General features: G+C 35.7%; 3 protein-coding genes and 2 pseudogenes across 10 annotated transcripts; 3 read left to right on the forward strand and 2 right to left on the reverse strand.

Annotated features, from left to right (window-relative positions):
• Positions 1-91: 91 nt before the first annotated feature.
• LOC145568258 (mogroside I-E synthase-like) lies at positions 92-2563 on the forward strand. Its single transcript, XM_081627689.1, has 2 exons — positions 92-992; positions 1584-2563. Exons 1-2 carry the CDS (start codon positions 315-317, stop codon positions 2307-2309), a joined length of 1404 nt encoding a protein of 467 aa, XP_081483815.1. The 5' UTR covers positions 92-314; the 3' UTR covers positions 2310-2563.
• Positions 2564-3971: 1408 nt separating this feature from the next.
• On the forward strand, positions 3972-7265 carry LOC145568259 (UDP-glycosyltransferase 74G1-like; annotated as a pseudogene). Its single transcript, XR_014095801.1, has 2 exons — positions 3972-4773; positions 6509-7265. The product of XR_014095801.1 is annotated as a UDP-glycosyltransferase 74G1-like (transcript).
• Positions 7266-8103: 838 nt separating this feature from the next.
• LOC145568260 (UDP-glycosyltransferase 74G1-like) lies at positions 8104-9863 on the forward strand. The gene is made up of 2 exons (XM_081627690.1): positions 8104-8778; positions 9068-9863. Exons 1-2 carry the CDS (start codon positions 8104-8106, stop codon positions 9788-9790), a joined length of 1398 nt encoding a protein of 465 aa, XP_081483816.1. The 3' UTR covers positions 9791-9863.
• Positions 9864-10045: 182 nt separating this feature from the next.
• Positions 10046-11254, reverse strand: LOC145567184 (xyloglucan endotransglucosylase protein 7 pseudogene; annotated as a pseudogene).
• Positions 11171-17614, reverse strand: LOC145567183 (probably inactive leucine-rich repeat receptor-like protein kinase At5g48380). Of its 7 annotated transcripts, XR_014095515.1 has the most exons (6): positions 16830-17456; positions 16689-16723; positions 15658-16603; positions 14503-15530; positions 13166-13524; positions 12761-13060 (listed from the first exon to the last, which is right to left on the reverse strand). XR_014095515.1 is itself a non-coding variant. In XM_081626423.1 (5 exons), exons 3-4 carry the CDS (start codon positions 16507-16509, stop codon positions 14520-14522), a joined length of 1863 nt encoding a protein of 620 aa, XP_081482549.1. In that variant the 5' UTR covers positions 16510-16603; positions 16689-16723; positions 16830-17456; the 3' UTR covers positions 11171-11256; positions 14503-14519. The 7 variants fall into 7 exon arrangements, 6 of the variants coding, with proteins under 6 accessions (XP_081482549.1, XP_081482548.1, XP_081482546.1 ...); XM_081626423.1 differs by lacking the exons at positions 12761-13060; positions 13166-13524 and adding an exon at positions 11171-11256; XM_081626422.1 differs by lacking the exon at positions 13166-13524.
• Between the last annotated feature and the right edge of the window lie 1701 nt (positions 17615-19315).

Below are 19315 nucleotides of genomic sequence, written 5' to 3' on the forward strand. Positions count from 1 at the left end.
AAATAGCAAAAAATAACGTGACAAAACAATTACCTCCAAAAGTCAAAACAAACCAACCAAAAATTTTCTTGAAAATAAATATGTGGCTTAATTTAGAACACAATTAATCGTGTGGTTCACACTTCACTAGTATATACAAAAAGTTAAAAGTTACACTTTCCTAAGCTTGTACGCAAATAATTACCTAAAGAATTTGTTACAATTCCTTACAAAAAAATCATTCACTCTCCCTTTAATTGCCCATCCACTAGTTTCATACTTGTCACAGCAATAAAAACTTCATCTTCATTTTCAACTTCATAAACACCAAAAATATGGAGGATGCTAACCAAGCCCAAAAGGCCCACATTCATGTTCTTGTGCTTCCATACCCAAGCCAAGGCCGGATCAACCCAATGCTCCAATTCTCCAAAAGGTTGGCCCATAAAGGTATCAAGCCCACCTTAAGCCCAACTCTTTGCTTCTCCAAAATGATGGACACGACCGCCATCTCAACCCATTATGGCCCACTAATCAATTTACGGCCCATTTCCGATGGGTTTGACGATGGTGGGTTTATCCAAGCTGGGTCCATTTCAGCCTACTTGGATGGCTTAAAAACCTTCGGCCCAAAAACACTGGCCCAACTTATCGAGAAGCTAACTGAGGAAGGTGATCCAGTTAAGGCGATTATATATGATGGGCAGTTACCTTGGGCCTTGGATGTGGCTAAGCAGTTTGGGCTTGGGGGGGTGTTGTTCTTTCCTGAGTCTTGTTCAGTGAACAGTGTATACTACCATGTACAGTGTGGGCTGGTTAAGGTCCCTCTTATGGGCCCAAGCCCAACAACGGTCTCGATCCCCGGGGTTCCGGAGCTCCAGCCATCGGATGCTCCATCGTTCGTTGCGAACGGGTCGCACCCGGAGTGGTTAGCTTGGTTGTTGAGGCAGTTTTCTGATATTGATAAAGTGGATTGGGTGTTGTGTAGTATTCTTTATGACATGGAAAAAGAGGTAAGTAGTACACTCCAACCTATACAAAAACACAATAATTATACTTTTTATGTTTGGTCTATTAACGTGACCACCAATATCCCAAATAATTGATTGCTTGATATTTACATTTTTGTCCTAGATACTTAAATTCCACCTACATGATAAAATATAAAGTATTTGTATGATATTTGTTGGATTTTGTTAGAATTTTCTCTTTATTTATTTTAAATTACTCCATTAAATATAAATGGTCAAAGATGTGCGTTAGTAAATATGTCAAGTCATAATAAAACAACTAAAAGAACAAATAAAAGTAACGATAAGTGAAAGTGAATATTAAAATGTGCCAACTCAAAATTGTGTTTATAATAAGATGATATTGTGTGACAAACTTTTGATATATAGTGAAAGTAAAGTATTAAGCGATTAATCCTAAATAAGGTTTGACTTTCAATGGCCAAGTAAAAATATGGACCTTGTACTCTCTTAGAGTGTATGCATTGTAATTTTGTAAATTATTTATGTTGAGGGGTTGAGATAATGTTGATATCGACCGTTATGTGACAGCTAACACTTATCGTGTTGACTTATTATTATTTGTATATATAGGTTGTTGATTGGATGACCAAAATGGGTTGGAAAATACGAACCATTGGACCAACAATTCCATCATACTATCTTGACAAAAAAATACAAGATGACAAAGACTACAGCTTCCAACGCTTCAAGCCGATCACAACCTTATGCAAGAACTGGTTAGACTCCAAGCCGAAAAACTCCGTCGTTTACATGTCCTTCGGAAGCTTGGCTAAGTTATCCGAAGAACAATTCGAAGAGCTAGCATGTGGTTTAAAAAACACCCACCAAAGTTTCTTATGGGTTGTAAGAGAGCTAGAAAAAGCAAAACTACCAAAGGAGTTCATAAACGAAACCTCGGGGCAAGGCCTAGTTGTGGGATGGACTTCACAACTAGAGGTCTTGTCACACGAGGCGATAGGGTGTTTTGTGACACATTGTGGGTTTAACTCGATCCTTGAAGCGTTGTCAATTGGAGTACCGGTGGTGGGTGTACCGCAGTGTTTTGATCAAGGGACTAATGCGAAGTTTGTGGAGGATCTTTGGAGAGTTGGTGTAAGAGCTAAGGTGGATGAAAAGGGGGTTGTGAAAAGAGAGGTATTAGAGGAATGTATAAGGGAAGTTATGGAAGGTGAGAAAAAGGAAGAGTTTAGGAAGAATGCTGATAAATGGAATAGGTTGGCTAAAGAAGCAATGAGTCAGGGTGGAAGTTCTTATAAAAATATTGATGAGTTTGTGGCTTTTTTAGGTAAATGTTAATTAGCTCTTTAAATTTATGTTTATTGTGTTAAAGATGTTGCTTACATTTGATAGTGGTAAGGACAACATAATATGGTGTTGATTGCAATTTTTGCAAATAATGATTCATTTAGAAGCTAGACAGCATAGTAGCATTACACTACCAAATGAATACATCAAAAATACTCAAAGTGTTGTTTCTAAGTTAATGTCATGATAAACATTGGTAAATGTCTAACTGTGACATGCTGTAAATCTCACCCTTATTTTAGACAATAAACTAAATGGGAAATGGAGATAATTCTTCTCATATCTTTCTTCAATATCCTAAAATTTCTCAATGAAACAATTGGTTTCATATTTTTGTGTAAAATGGAGATTAGAAATAAGACCCATATATTTTGTCTCACAAATTGATATAGCTATGATATGGGTAATTAAGATTTCATGCATCTACGTTGAAAAACTTTGACCCTTCATCAAATGATTCAACACAAGCTTCCAGTGACCAAAATTTGGCCAATGACATGCATGGTATTAATTTCTAGCACATAGTTCTTTGTATTTTATTTTGTGTTTTTAGATACGAACCTAAGTATCTACTCCCTCCTTTTTTAAATACTTGTTCCATTTCTCCATGCGTAGAGTTTTAGGAGATTTTGGAAAAAATAATAAAATATAGAGATAGTGGGTTAGTAGAAGGTAAATAAAAGGAGAGAGAATCTAATAGTGCTAAAATAGGGTTTCATTAATTAAGAGAAATGAGTTAAATATTATTAAAGCTTTTCAAATAAGGAAATGAAATAAGTATTTAAAAACGGCCGCAAAAGAAAAGTGGAGCAAGTATTTAAAAACGGAGGGAGTAATAGATACGGTTGTTATTTCATGAGTTCTAAACATATTAATATATTATAAAATTTTCGACAAAAAACAATTGTTGCTATTTTCTTTTAAATCTTGTTGAGCTTCTTTTCTTTTAAACAAAGTAAATTTAAATTGTTTTTGCAACTCTATAAATTCAAACAAACGGAAATCCAATGAATAGAAGACAACCTCATAATGATAAAGCTATATAGACATGGGATACCTTGAAGCTTACCACGTGGCTAGGACCCAATTAAATAATTCATTTTGTTTTTGTAGGGTACTGTATTATTCAATATTAGAATAATAATACTCTATCTGTGTTTTTTTTAAGTGTTACACTTATTAAATCCGGCGGTATTTTAATAAGTGTTATATTTTTTTTTTGACAAAAAGCTACATTAAAATATTATATCTCTTTCCTCTCACGTTCGCCACCCAAACCCACTACTACTTTTTTTTTATTATTATGTCTCTCTTCTCATATTCATTACTTTTCAATAAACTATTAATCACACTATCTTTCTTTTACAATTTTTTAATACTCCAATTATCCCACTTACATCTTATTTTATTTAAGTCAATTAAATTGCCTAAAACTATGTACCGATCAAATTGTAACACTTTAAAAAACACACGGAGGGAGTACTCGTAAATTGAGAATAAAGAGTTTGTCAATACTCAATACTAACATAACTGACATCACCACTGATGTCAGGGAATTTGTTTGCGGTGAAGTACTCTCCAAGTAGTACAAGGCTCTATTGATTTCCTCCCTATAAATACACTTCATTCCCTCAACCCTCAATAAACTCCGAAACAACATTTGTACATGTATTTTTCCCATAACTAAAGCAACCACATCATTTGTACCACCTCCATTTCAAAATATCTTTACGATTATTATTTCCACACAAATTCGGTTACTCCAATAACAAGTTTAACAACCATCATGGAGGACACTAAAAAAGCCCATGTTCTTGTGCTACCATATCCGGCCCAAGGCCACATTAACCCAATGCTTCAATTCTCGAAACGTTTGGCCTATAAAGGCATCAAGCCCACATTAGTCCCAACTATTTACATTTCCAAATTAATGCCAACCACCACCATAACTACGGCCCAAAATGGCCCACAAATACAAGTACGACCTATTTCCGATGGCTACGACGATGGTGGTTATAACCAAGCTGAGTCTACCACGGCCTACTTGGATAGCCTTTGAGCCAACGGTTCGAACACGTTGGCCCAACTTATTAAGAAGCTAAATGAGGAAGGGGACCCAGTTAAGGCAGTTATATATGATGGGTTCTTACCTTGGGCCTTGGATGTGGCCAAGCAACTTGGGCTTATTGGGGTGCTGTTTTTTACTCAGTCTTGTACAGTAAATAGTATTTACTATCATGTTCAACGTGGGCTAATCCAGCTCCCGCTTTCGGACCCCGACTCGACTACCATCTCGGTTCCTGGGGCTCCGGAGCTCCACCCATGGGAGGTTCCGTCGTTCGTGCAAAATTATGGGTCGTACCCGGTTTGGTTTGATGTTGTTTTGGGACAGTTCTCAAATATTGATCGAGTAGATTGGGTGTTGTGCAACATTTTCTATGAGATGGAGAAAGAGGTACGTAATCTATATACTTCGTATGAAGTTTTTGGTCCACACATTTTTGTTATTGAACTTATTGATTGCATTTATAGTACTTATCTGCTACTTATTTAATAATTCCTCCGTTTTTTTTAGTTGACACGTTTCTTTAGTCACGTTTTGTCAATGCACAAATTAAGTCATTAATATCTTTAATTACCGATGAGCAAAAATTATAAAATGTATATATTGTGACGAATCTAAAAGATTCCACTTGACTATATTTCTCCTTACATATAAATAAATCACAAAACATGGTTAAAAGGGAGGTGTGTGAATAATGCTAAAGTCAAAACATATCAACTAATAAAAACCGGAGGTAGTATCTAGTTAGAAACAAATTTTGTCTTCATTTGGAATTAAAAATACTCCGTATAATAATGGACAATGGCTACAATAAAATAGTGGCCATTATAAAAACAAAATCTACACCATTAATTTTATGTCAACTTAATTATGTAAAATAGGATCACAATAAAATAGTTGATCGAAAAACTACCTTTTTTTTAATAACTTGTTTTCTAGAGTTTATTCTTATTAAATAGAAAGAAATAAAAACGTATTGAAAAGATAAATTTACATCAGATTTGTAAAAAAGTAGAGAGATAAAATATTAAAATATATGAAAAAACAAAATTTTATATGGGGAAGTTAATTTTGCACAAATATTATTGTAAATTGGTGGATATTTTAATGCAAATGGGTCGATCATTTTATGACTAAAATTATGCCAAAAGGGGCGAAGTTTTGGGGACGGAGGGAGTACCAAATTAACTACTGCAAAAGCTTCATTGATAATGTCTATGCAAAGTTTGAATAACTAATTAACATAAAATCCATCAAACAGTGCAACAATGATAAGGATGAGTTACGGAGAATTATATGGAGTAATTAAAACTATGAACTGTATAACTTAAAGTTGGAACAATTTTATTTAGGTTATATTTTAATCTTATCCATGTATAAAACTATATAATGTATAAAATCATACCTTTGTTTTTCAGATATAGGGTAGTATTTCATTGATTGTTTGGTTATATTATAATCCTATCAATGTTAATTGTTCCTCTTTAGCTATTTAATGGAAATTTAAACTTAAGTTGAAAGATGGATACTTCTACAACAATGGCAACGACAACCAATTTTAATTATTTTTTTTTCAAAATAAAGTAGTTTTTAAACTTTTTTATTTTTTTAAAATATTTATAAGTCAAATGTAATGTATGAATGGACGTACAAGATTTATTATTAATATTTAAACGATTGAGATTGAAAACAGTTACAATAGCTGCAATTTTTATGTAGCTATTGAAAAGTCTTCCTATAATAATATTCATTCATCGTCTTTAAAAGTATATATATGATTATAGTATGTTACCTTATAAGGTGTGGAATATTCATTTGTTGAAACTAATGAAAAATAGAGGTGGTACTTTAATTTAATCTTTGGTAACATAGATTTTGAATGATCATATAGTTTATACTTTCTCCATTTCCTATATTTGTTACTTGTAGAATTTTAAGGAAACAGATAAACTATCTTACATCCTTCAGACATGGCTTAACTCCTCGTTGAAAACTTGAACATCGACCACCTTTTAATCAACTTTCCTCTGCCCAATTTAGATCATGAAACTATGCATATATATATGAATATATGATTATATTAATCATCATTTAACATATGCTTTAATTTGGCTCATTTCATTAGGGAATTGATTGGATGGCTAAGATGTGGAAAGTAAGAACAATAGGACCAACAGTTCCATCATATTACCTTGACAAAAGACTAGAACATGACACAGATTACGGCCTTCAGCTAATCAAGCCAAATACCCTATGCAAGAACTGGCTAGACTCGAAACCAAAACACTCCGTCATCTACGTATCCTTTGGTAGCGCGGCAAAGTTATCCGAAGAACAATTCCAAGAGTTAGCACAAGGTTTAAAAAACAGCCACCTAAATTTCTTGTGGGTGGTTAGAGCGGCAGAGCAAGAAAAACTTCCTAAGGATTTTATAGACGAAGTTTCTGACCATGGTCTTGTTGTGGGATGGGCCTCTCAGCTAGAGGTATTATCCCACGAGGCGATAGGGTGTTTTGTGACACATTGTGGGTTTAACTCGATACTTGAAGCATTCTCCCTCGGAGTGCCTGTAGTGGGGATGCCTCAGTGGACGGACCAAGGGACTAATGCAAAGTTTGTGGAGGAGATATGGAAAGTTGGTGTAAGAGTCAAGGTCGATAAGAATGGGATTGTGCAAAGAACGCAAATAGAGGAATGCATTAGGGATGTTATGGAAGGTGAGAAAAGTGAAGAGATTAGGAAAAATGTGGCTAAGTGGAAGAAGTTGGCTAAAGAAGCAGTTGATGAAGGTGGAAGTTCTGATAAGAATATTGATGAGTTTGTGTCTTATTTAGCCGGATATTAGAAGCTGATATAATGTAATACAAGTATTACACTTTTGTTCATTTGTAATTTATAATTTCATGCTTCATATGTTACAACTCGTCTATTTATACATAATTTTTATTAGTATCACATTTTTACTCTCACAATTACACTCAAATTTCATGTTATTCATGAAATATAAAAACTATATACTCTCTTCGTCCCTAAATTATATTCTTACTTCTCTTTATTATGTGAGGAGTAAATATCAAAAGTAGAATTGTAATTTAGGGATAGAGGGAGTATTATCTTAATCTTTTAATGTTAAGTTAATCCATCGCCATTGTACGTATATACTTCAAAGGTTTTTGGACTTTCTCACACTATTTTAATTGGCCCAATTCCGGCGGCTAAGAAGGTGGTACTATACTACTAAAAGACACGTCTACGAGACTAAGACAAACACTAGTGTTACTAATGTAGTTTCGTTTCCAAATTTTACACAACTAGTCAACTCTACATTAACATTTTTTTTTATTGAGACAAAACATAATAATTCCAATATCTAATGCAATTGTTGATGTCATCGCCAAGGTCACACATGGCATATGTTGAATTTAACCTCGGTGTTGCTATTTTATAATGTGATTTGTACAACTTCTCATTAATTTACTTCATTTTATAATGTAATTTGTACAACTTCTCATTAATTTACTTTATCTACTTAGATATATATCGTTGAAGATGGCTCTTCCTTCACCATTCATCACCCCACCAAGTAAAACCTTATCTATACTAAGCTTATAACCCCAAATTCATTCGTTACAGTAACAAATCGATTTTGTTTGACAAACTACGTACCAAACATAGGTCACGAACAATTACTCCCATTCAAAAACTCCGAAATCAACCATTATGGAGGTTACTAAGCAAGCCCAAAAAGCTCATGTTCTTGTGTTTCCGTTTATAGGCCAAGGCCATGTTAACCCAATGCTCCAATTCTCGAAACGATTGGCTTCCAAAGGAATCAAGCCCACCTTAATCACAGCCCAATACATTTTCAAATCTATGCAAACCACCACCATCCAAACCCAATTTGGCCCACCGATTCAAATTCGATCCATATCCGATGGCTACACCGATGATGGAGGTAATCACCCGGAGTCTATTGCGGCCTACTTGGATAGCCTTCAGGTGAATGGGGCTAAATCTCTGGCCCAACTTATTAAGAAGCTAAATGAGGAAGGTGACCCGGTTCAAGCGATCATATATGATGGGTTCTTACCTTGGGCCTTGGATGTTGCTAAGCAATTTGGGCTTGTTGCTGGGCTATTTTTCACACAATCTTGTACAGTTAATAGCATTTACTACCATGTTCAACGTGGGCTGATCCAGCTCCCTCTTACGGGTCCTGACTCAATTAAAGTCTCGGTTCCTGGGGCTCCGGAGCTCCACCCGTTGGAGGCTCCGTCGTTCGTGCACACTTATGGGTCCTACCCGTTTTGGTTTGATGTGATTTTGGGACAGTTCTCTAATATTGATCAAGCAGATTGGGTGTTGTGCAATATCTTCTATGACATGGAGAAAGAAGTAAATCCTATACTAATATTTGGGCCACAAATGTGAACTCTTGTTACAATTTATTTATTTATTTATTTTTTTTTGTAAATGTTACATATAGGTGGTTTTTTTTGTTATAACATAAAGTCATAGTGTCATACTACTCATATACACACCCTTTTTTCACTCTAAACTCGTATTTGGATGTATTAGACTTGATGTTACCCTGTCTAAAATTAGTGTCCTTAAAGGCATTGGGATAACTTTGATATTGATATTGGTCATGATTTAACTCTTATACTTTGTCTCGCTTCTTTAGGTCGTTGATTGGATGGCCAAGTTGTGGAAAGTAAGAACCATAGGACCAGCGGTTCCGTCATATTACCTTGACAAAAGACTAGAAGATGACACAGACTATGGCCTTCAGCTCCTCAAGCCGGATACAACCTTATGCAAGAACTGGCTCGACTCCAAACCAAAGGACTCAGTAGCCTACGTGTCTTTTGGAAGTGCAGCTGAATTGTCCGAAGAACAATTCCAAGAACTAGCATGGGGATTAATAAACAGCCAACTGAATTTCTTGTGGGTTGTAAGAGAATCAGAGCAAGCAAAACTTCCAGAAGGGATCATAGACGAAAATTCTAGGCAGGGTCTTGTGGTAGGATGGGCCTCCCAGCTGGAGGTATTAGCCCATGAGGCGACAGGCTGTTTCGTGACACACTGTGGGTTTAACTCGATCCTAGAAGCATTGTCCCTCGGCGTGCCAGTGGTGGGTGTCCCACAGTGGACAGACCAGGGGACTAATGCTAAGTTTGTGGAGGATATATGGGGAGTCGGCGTCAGAGCCGAGGTAGATGACAAGGGGATTGTGCAAAGAAAGCAATTAGAGGAATGCATTAGGGAAGTCATGGAGGGTGAGAAAAATGAAGAGATTAAGAACAATTTGAGTAAGTGGAAGAAGTTGGCTAAAGAAGCAGTTGATGAAGGTGGAAGTTCTGACAAAAACATTGATGAATTTGTAGCTTATTTAGCAGAATGTTAAAAGTTGATAATATTTCAGAGGAAAATTATTGTATGAAATATGGTTCTTATGATTGATATGTTTATTTTTCTTTGCTATTACATACTGTATTTTTCCAATGCTGTGTTATATGTTCTTGAAATCTAAATATCATATTCTGCATCTGAATCTTATGTTAGTACGAAGTATGATATAGTGTAGGAAAGAAAATCAACAGATTCCAAACACACATGAAAATCGACAAACAAACATGAAAATCAAGTAAATGATATCCTCATCTTCATTAAATTTGTAATTACATGTAAATAATACTTCGTATTATAGTGTAATACATTGTAATTAACCCGCGTGGTATGACTAATATGATTTTACAACGAACTCACAAAAAAGATATAAATTAAGGAAGTAAAAAGGGAGGAAATACAAAAGAAAAATGTAATAACAAAAATGAAATAGAATCATCTAAACTGTGACTGTCTTCCTCTGTTAGACCCTTTAATAGTACATTCCTTAGGAAGCCCTTCATGAAATCTCATCTTATCATTGCAATAATTGTAAGTCATGTAATTCTGTTGCACCCGTCTCATTTTCCTTAAACTCTTTGAATCCAACTCCGCCCTTAACCAAGCATTCTCAAAACCCGACGATTCAGAATCCAAGTCCTCTGACCCACACGACGAGGATCCATGAGACCAAACACAAGAACTTGATTTAAAGTTCTTAAAAGAGGCAACAAATGGAGCTTTGGACCAATCAGTATGCACTTTTCCACCTTGTGTAGCCCAATCATCAGCATTCCACAAACTCGAGAATATTCTCATGGGCTGCTTGTTTGGGAAAGGCACACCAAATTCTTCCATGTTGTTAAACTCCCTAATTGGCGTATCATCTACGAAGAACACAATTCTAGCAGGGTTCCACAGAATCGAGTAACTATGAAAATCCGCTGTAGGATCAAACCACAAGTAAAATTGTTGCTCGCGATTTCCTTTTCCTTGACAGTAAATATTAGTGTGTATAGTATAAGGCTGTCCACTCACATTACCTAAGAACTCGAAATCTATCTCATCATGGGTGGATCCATTTGAGGACATGTAAAATGTCGTGACAGTACCAGCAGAGTTATTAGGAATGAGCTTAATCTTCATATCAATCTTTGCAAACAGAAATCTGTTCTTGGACTCAAATCCAGAACCCGAGTTTTTATCTAGGGAAAGAGTAAGAAGCGTACCATTATCATGAAAATTTCCTCTACCATTTCCCCAAGCAATGTCAAAGTCTTGGGCTAAGCCGCCTAGGATCTCTGCTTTCGGAGGAGAATGGAGTACTGTTTTTTCATTAGAGCGAGGAGGTGGTTGCTCCATCGTCGGAATCTCATGGAAATACATGTCATTGGAATCGTATCGTTGAGGTAGAAGAATAGATGAAGGCAGGGTAGTTTTGATTTGTTCAGATGGAAGAGATTTATCTTGGAGTGATATTGAGGTCTGTAATGTGAAATACACACACAAGATCACGGCTAAGCCAATGAAAGTATGAAGAGAGCATATTGATGGCAAAAACGAAGACGACGAAGATGACCGATGCATATGCATTTGAAAGTAATTAAGGGAGCAACACAGATCTAATCTGCTCCCTCCTTTTTAAGTCAATAATAAAAACAGAAATAATCTAACTTAATATTTCCTCTGTTCTCTGATGTAAGACTAACAAGATCAGCTGAACAATGTAAGAATTAAGAGAGATCTAAGAGAAGAAAGGCGAAAAAGGAAATCGAATACGAGAATTTGTGAAGGGAAAAAAGGAAAGATTGGAAGAGAGGAGGGTGTTTTTTGTGTGGTAAGAGAATACTATTTTCCCATGAAATTCGTGGTCTTACTATATATAGTTTGAGAAAGAATCAGACCAAATGAAAATAAACAAAGAGTAAAGAAATTAAAAAGTAATGTTTAGATTGTGACATTGAATGTCTTAGGCATACAGAGAAGCACCTTCACATCTAAAAGACGTGTGAGCGCCTATTTACATGATATGAAAACATGCAGTCTACTAGTTGATGGTAATGTTGCCAAAACAAAATTAAAAATAAAAGGTTGGTGGTACTTAATTGTCTGTTAATTATATGGTACAGTAGCTTAATTGTGTTTGATTGGACCGTGTTGAATTACGCTTTTTCGTTTCTTACATACTACTAAACTAACAACATTTTCATTTTCACGCTTATTTTTTTTTTTACATAATATATAATTTCACTCATTAATATCTTAATGATATAAAATATTGAAATATTGTGAAAATATATTTTGAAACAAACTAATACAATACTCATAATTTTACAGTATTAAGTTTTCTTTAAGTTAGATACAAAACAAAGGAAATAAAATAATTTTCACCAAAAAAAAAAATCCATGTTACATGAATCAAAGAATATACGGAACATTTATGAAGTCTGTAGCAGTTGAAATCAAAATAAATTTGACTAATTAAAAAAATGAAAGTTGACAAAATCAAAATCTCAACAAACAAGTGATGATTCATGATTCATGATTATTGATTAATTGGTTATGGTTAATGGAGGAGCATTCAATAATACGAGTATACGAGAATTGCATGTGATGAATCTGATGGTGTGGTCTACTTATTTTAATAATTTAATCTGCAACTTCAGTAGCTACAAAAACAATTTAATTTTTTTTTTTTATTTTCTATTTTTTATGGCCAAGAGAAAATTCAAATACCAGAAGGCCCAAGTTCTAATAGTTACATATCATGAACTCAATGCTTCAGTAGGTTGGCATCTAAAACTGTTAACACACCACCACTATACCAACCCAAATGGTTCAGCTATCCAACAACAGCTCAATTCCGACAGTTACAATAACGGAAAAAACCGTGTTGAGTGAGTCTGTCGCGGCCTACTTGAATAGCATCAAATCAACGACTCAAAAAATTATTAAGAAGCTAACAAAAGGGCGGAGCTGGAGACAGTGGTTAATAAACTTAACCTATTGATAGATTTGGAGTTTTGGTCTATAAACATGACATTTTACAAATCATCAATGTACTGCTAATACTTGATAGCTACCTTATTGTCCTGATACTTCATCAACATATGCTTTTGGTAAACCGCAGGACCAACAGCTCATAATAATACCTTGACAGAAGACTAGAAGATGACAGAAACTACAGTCTCCAGCTCTTCAAGCCAACACAGCCTTCTGCAAGAGCTGGCTGAATTCTAAACCAAGAGACTTCATCATCTACGAGTCTTCAAAAGCACAGGCCAATTGTCTGAAGAACAATGTGGAGAATCAGCACAAGGTTTTAAAAACAGACACCAAAAATTCTTAAAGGTGGTAAGAGTATCGTAGCAGCCAAAACTTCCGATGGGATTACCAGATGAAACTTCTAGGCAAGGCCTGGTGGTGAGGTCTATGGATCTTGGCCCACAAGGCGATAAGCTGCTTTCTGATTGAGTTTAGCCCAGTCCTCGAAGCATTGTGCCTTGAGGTACCAGAAATGGGGGGTTCCACAGTATACAGACCAACCCACGGATGCTGAGTCTCTGGAGGATGTATGGGGAGTTGGGAACAGAGCCGAAAAATATGGAAAAGGAATTGCAAGAAGAGAGGAGGTGGAGGATGCATAAAGAAAGTGATGGAAGGGAATAACTTAGGAAGAAGTGCAAGTTCAGACTGAGTGGGTGAACACTTCTTGCTCTATAAGTTCCTTGACTAGTTACTAAATTATCAACCCTGTACAATTACATATTTACATTAATAAAATACATCATTACAAAGTTGTTACTTCCCCTCCCCTTATACAATGAAACAGGTGGGCAAGTTGCAATGACATTAACCACATCAGCTACTTTAGTTTAGGGCATGCCTGGATTGAAGGTCCTAATTCTATACAGTGCACTCTCTCAAATCCTATCACCAAAATGGTCATTATAAGTATAATGGATTTTGGAGAAATGGCTACAGAAAAATGGAAGAGCACAATGCCCACAAGGCCACAACTTTGTAGTTCTGTTTCCAGTCAAGGACATGTGTATCCCATGAACTTTCAAGGCCTGCTAATCCAACTACGATCTGCTTGAATTCCACGAGGATATTATCCAAGCTGGCTAATCAGGGTTAGAGACCTAGAGTAGCATTGGTCTAGAAAAATATGAATTTTATGGCTGGTTGTTTATCTTCATCTGGCCTAAACAGAGGTTAAAAGTAGATTACAAACAAATAAATTGGCTGTTTTACGAGGATAATGACAGATTGACAGAAAAAGAGCATCTGACTCGATCTTAACTGTTTCAGTATCAGCCCACATTTTCTTCATTATTGTCCGATAAAATGCAGAAGCCATAAAAAGTTGAATTCAGAAGAAGTGATTTTGAGGAGACAAATCCACAAGACAAGTACTAAGGAAAAGAAGAATGAAAAGATCAAAAGACAAATTCCCAACAGAAAAGTTGGCTTAAACAACAATTATGATATAGAAGTGCAGAAGAGTATAGGTAACAATTCTCTTTTTATGGTTATGAAACATAACATTCTCACAACCACTCAAACCCAAGAAAATAGTCATACAAATGAAAGTGAGGCCAAGCTTGTAAATATATGGTTTCAATTCCAAAAAAAAATATTCTGTACATGGATCACATGGGGAGAGCATATGATAATTGAACAACACACACAATAATATTTATGTTTACGTGTCATTGGAAATGATACCTTTATAAATGATATAATCACTGATCGGATTTTGCTTCTTGAGCGACAATGAGCTCTTGTATGTCATCATCGCCGGTATCCATTTGCAACATAATTTCAGCATCAGTTGAGAAGTGATACCTCTCCCCAATGGCTCTTAGAAGTTGGTAAACTTCAAACATTGAAGGCCTCTCTTTGGGATTCAAGGACACACAATTACGAGCTACTTTGAAAATCTGGGAGATTTCGTGGTCAACACCCTTTCCAACCAATGATTTGTCAATGGCATATTTCAAATTAGAGTTCTTTGTGAGTTCTATAACCCAATCCACCAGGGTACCCTTGAAGCTTTCAGGGGCTTTAGTCACTTCATTTGCCCTCTCTCCAGTTACCAACTCAAGGAGGACTGTTCCAAAGCTATAAACATCTCCCTTTGGAGTAGCCACCAAAGTTCTCGAGTATTCTGGCGCCACATAACCTATATCCCCAAATTCTCCATTGACAAAGGTGCTCGAATGTGTATCAATGGGGTTCATGAGCCTCGCAAGGCCAAAGTCAGATATTTTTGGCTCAAAATCAGCATCTAGTAAGATGCACTTAGAGCTTATGTTCCGATGAATGATGCGAGGATTGCAATTATGATGAAGCCATACTAAGCCTCTAGCTGCCCCTATGGCGATTTTGAGTCGTGTTGGCCATTCCATGGAGCAACCATCTTCTCCCTGATGCAACTGATCATAAAGAGTACCATTTTTCATGTACTTGTAAACTAACAATTTCTCCTTCCCAGCAAGACAGAAACCTAAGAGGGGAACTAGGTCCCGATGTTTGACACTCCCAAGTGTAGCCATTTCAGACACAAATTCTTCCTCAGAGTGTTGAGTGTCCTGCAACCTCTTTACCATGTACATACTGCCATCATCAAGTCTTGCCTTATATATAGTCCCCATCCTTCCTTCACCAATAATATTATGTTTACTGAAATTATCTGTTGCCTTCATGAGATCACTCAGTCGCATTTTCGAAATAGAATTCTCAAACAAGGACACCTATACATCATAACGTAATTTCTCAGTGCTATGATGGTAAAGATTAGTACACTTCCGTAGTAGCATCAAACAACGATAACATACAGACTGGAATATAAGCTATAAATAAAATTTGAATCGGATTTACCTTAATTTTCTTGATCCCTTTGATACTCTTTGCCCATTTGTTTCCTTCAGGATCTTCTTCTTTTTTCTTTACTGAGACTCTACGTGCACAGAAGAACATAGCTAGGCCTACTCCTATGGCACCAACAGTCACTCCAGATACTGCAGCAGCAACAATAACTCCAGTATTGGACTTTCCTGATGATTTCTGACAAGGGCTTAGAGAAGGTCCACAGAGCCCTGGGTTGTTGGAGAAATCAACATCGATAGTAGAATTAAAGCTTGGGACTTGCCCAACCAAGAGATTATTAGCAACAGTAAATCTTTTGAGCCGGGAAAGCTGGCCTAATTCTAGAGGAATTTGTCCAGAAAATTTGTTGTGGTCTAGTTGGATAACATTGAGATAGCTGCAGTTGGCAAGGTTTTCAGGTATCTCACCTGAGAACCTATTTGAGGAGAGAACAACTGAAGTCACATACGGCATGATTTTAGAAACATTAGCAGGAATTACTCCGTCAAGTTCATTAGAGGACAGGTCCAAGTGCTGTAAATTGCTGCAGTTAAAAATCCCAAGAGGGAAGCTACCCCTCAATCCCATATTTGAAAGTCGGATGTTCAACACCCTATCCTCATTCGGAGCCCAGCAATCTATCCCAGTGAACGAGCAAATGAATCCTTTCGTAGAATTGCTAAAATTCCAGGAAGAGTTCAAGATATTATTGGGATCCTGCAAGGATTCTTTTATGGACCTCAAGCATGAAATATCATTCTCATTTCCATAGCTTAAACCACTCATCAACAAAAACACTAGATAAAATCCAAGAAAACCAGAGATTTCTCTTTGATTCAACCCCATACGACTTACGAGGCCCATTAAACACCTTTAGATTGCTGTGTAATCTATGTCAGAGCTTATAATTGACACCAGAACCCCTGATCTCCATATTACAAGAATATCCTGCAAGAATCTGAATAAAACATATAATTACAATCTTCATTTAGAAACTCAATATACATAGAACTAAAAAAACAAAAGACTAGTAATAGACTCACAATAATCCTTGAGCTAACCAGATTCATCAAATTACCTAAATCAGAAACCTTCAATCAATTACTGTACAACATAACCAATTCATAAAATTTACTGAAAATTATTATTGGTTCGAAAGTAAGACAGCAATTTTTATTACACACCTGGCCACAGGGTGATAAGGTACACCCGGGTGTATAATGAGCACTTGCAAGAAAGACGGATTAATGTATAATATCACAGATTATAGCCAATATAGACTCAGAAAACTTCCAAGTATTGAAAAATCTTTGAAGATTTGAACTAAGACGTATAAGAGCAACTTCAATAATTATAGCTTATGGCTTAAGAAAATTTCAAAATTAAACAAAAAGTTTGCAACACCCACCAGTTCACCACAACTTGGCAATAAACCTGGGATTAAACTAAAACACCCAACAAATTTAACAAAAAACAATTACAAGAAAATAGCATAACTTTAATAATGGTAGTCAAATAATGTGAAAATAAAGATTGTTTTCACATAGAATAACGTTAGAATGTAGACTGTTGACTAGTGCATAGACTTGACTTGGTGAGGGAAAAAAAATTCCCCTTTTTTTTGCCAATTCAACTATTATTGATTAATTATCAATTATTAATCAAGGTTAATTAGGGGAATAATCAGAGCTTAAAACATACAAGAAAAACACGCATTTGCTAATTTAGCAACTAAATACCCAAATTTTTGCTCTTTTGTTCTGGGGTTAGGGGCGTTGCTAAGCAAATATACAAGAATTCTTGGAAAATATTGGGAAGAAAAACAGAGTAAACTTACATGAAATTATAGAAATGTATGGTTAAAAGAAGAGAAGTTTCTGCAAGTGGAGGTTGATGTTAACTGTAATGGAAATAGAGAAGTGGAGAGAGAGAAAGAGGGGCTAATTTTCCTCACAATGTCCCAAAGTTGATGTTTGGTCTATAGTCAAATTAAAGGAACGATATTAAACCGATTTGCACTGCACCCATATGCAAAGACTTAACATTGGACTTTCTTTTATGGCTATTGGAAAATTTCTATTATATCTTCGTATGTATAGGTATACTCCGTAGTATACTCTGTATATGTTTATAGAGTAAAAATAATTTTTAATTATATATAATCATCGGAAAATTTCTATTATATCTTTGGATGTATAGGTATATATAGTTGTTAATAATTATTAATTATATATAATCAAAGGTAATCAAAGGTTTAAAAATAAGTAAATAAAAATCTAATGCCCCAATATTAGGTATATCTAAATGCATGTAACCTTTGAAAGGAATGTAGCTACAAAGAAATAGTAGCTGCAGTCCACGTGTGGACAGAGGTCTCTCGAGCCTCTATCCCCCTAGCCATGATTTATCTACACACGGGTGCTCACTGCTTCACTCTTCTCTAAGGGTATAGCAGTCGTCGTTCGAAACAAGTTTCTTACTCACAAGTCGTAGTTTCGCTCCTCTGCTGTGGTTGTGCTCCCCCGTGGATTGGGGGTCGCGTCCTTTGAAAATCCGAATTCAAGGTTGGGGCAAATTCGGTTTTCTCAGTTGCCTTGTCGCGCGAGAAGTTGTATCGAACTGTTACTTTTTCTTGTTTTTTAAGGAGAATGTGTGCCGCGAGTGATCCATCCGCGCAAAGGCAGAATAGCAGATTGGCTTTTGTTTCAAAAAAGTAATTAAATTGTTGAAAAATGTGGAAATGATTAGCTACATTACATATGACTTAATAGTCAATACCCATCAGGCCATCACTACGTCAAATGAGGCTACTAATCCTTTAAGATCCAAAAAAAATCAAAAAATTGTGATTCAAACTCGGCTTATAGTTCTTTACGCAAAATAATATATCATGTCACATCCACTAATTATTAAATTAATCAATCCAAGTAAAATATGTGCAAGAAATATTTGTATCCATTAAAGTAGTTCTTAAACTTTGTGCAAGAAATATGTGTATCCATTAAAATTTAGATTTAATCAATCCAAGTAAAATTTGTGCAAGAAATATGTGTATCCATGAAAGTAGTCCTTAAAATTTATGATAACATTTATTCAGACAAACATGAATTGTAAGAGCCTAAAACGAACAAGCTTAATGCTTTGTTACCAATTATTTTCAAGCATCCATACGCTCATATTGAGCAAAAATTCTGCATTGAATGCAAAGATAAAGGGAAAAAAAAAGAAGAAGAAGAAGAAGATTTTCATACAACAAAAACTTAAAAATTAAAACCTGAACTGATTATGATCAAACTCATACTACTAAGACTTGCAAGGCTTGAGAGGGTAACCACAAAGCCCAAGATTATTAGCATAACTTGTTATTTCAGTCTGATCCTGACTTCCCCAAGAATTCGGACCTGAGATCCTGATACTCATATCGGCAAGCTGAGAACCTACACAATGAGAAGAAGTTAGTTAACCCCGGGGTGATCCGGGGATAACCACTCCGATGATAAAGTCAGAAAGTGTTTAAGAGAATAAGGTAAGTAAGAGAGAGAAAGTAGAGAGAGAGAGTAAGAGAGAGTCCTTAATACCCCCATTAATGAGGTCTTACCTACTATTTATAATAGTTTACCTTGACAGGTGGCTCTCATCCATGCAGAGCCTTTTGTGCCAAGTGTTGAGC

The sequence above is a fragment of the Chenopodium album genome, chromosome 11, assembly GCF_948465745.1.
Source record: "Chenopodium album chromosome 11, dcCheAlbu1.1, whole genome shotgun sequence".
Classification (NCBI taxonomy): Eukaryota; Viridiplantae; Streptophyta; class Magnoliopsida; order Caryophyllales; family Amaranthaceae; genus Chenopodium; species Chenopodium album.

Bases quoted from the DNA above. Each gene is read 5' to 3' on its own strand.
- LOC145568258 (XM_081627689.1), top strand. From the start codon at position 315: ATGGAGGATGCTAACCAAGCCCAAAAGGCCCACATTCATGTTCTTGTG. The intron at 993-1,583 runs GTAAGTAGTACA...TTGTATATATAG, and splicing joins TTTATGACATGGAAAAAGAG to GTTGTTGATTGGATGACCAA.
- LOC145568260 (XM_081627690.1), top strand. From the start codon at position 8,104: ATGGAGGTTACTAAGCAAGCCCAAAAAGCTCATGTTCTTGTGTTTCCG. The intron at 8,779-9,067 runs GTAAATCCTATA...TCGCTTCTTTAG, and splicing joins TCTATGACATGGAGAAAGAA to GTCGTTGATTGGATGGCCAA.
- LOC145567183 (XM_081626423.1), bottom strand. From the start codon at position 16,509: ATGGGCCTCGTAAGTCGTATGGGGTTGAATCAAAGAGAAATCTCTGGT. The intron at 15,531-15,657 runs GTAAATCCGATT...TATGATGTATAG, and splicing joins AAGGGATCAAGAAAATTAAG to GTGTCCTTGTTTGAGAATTC.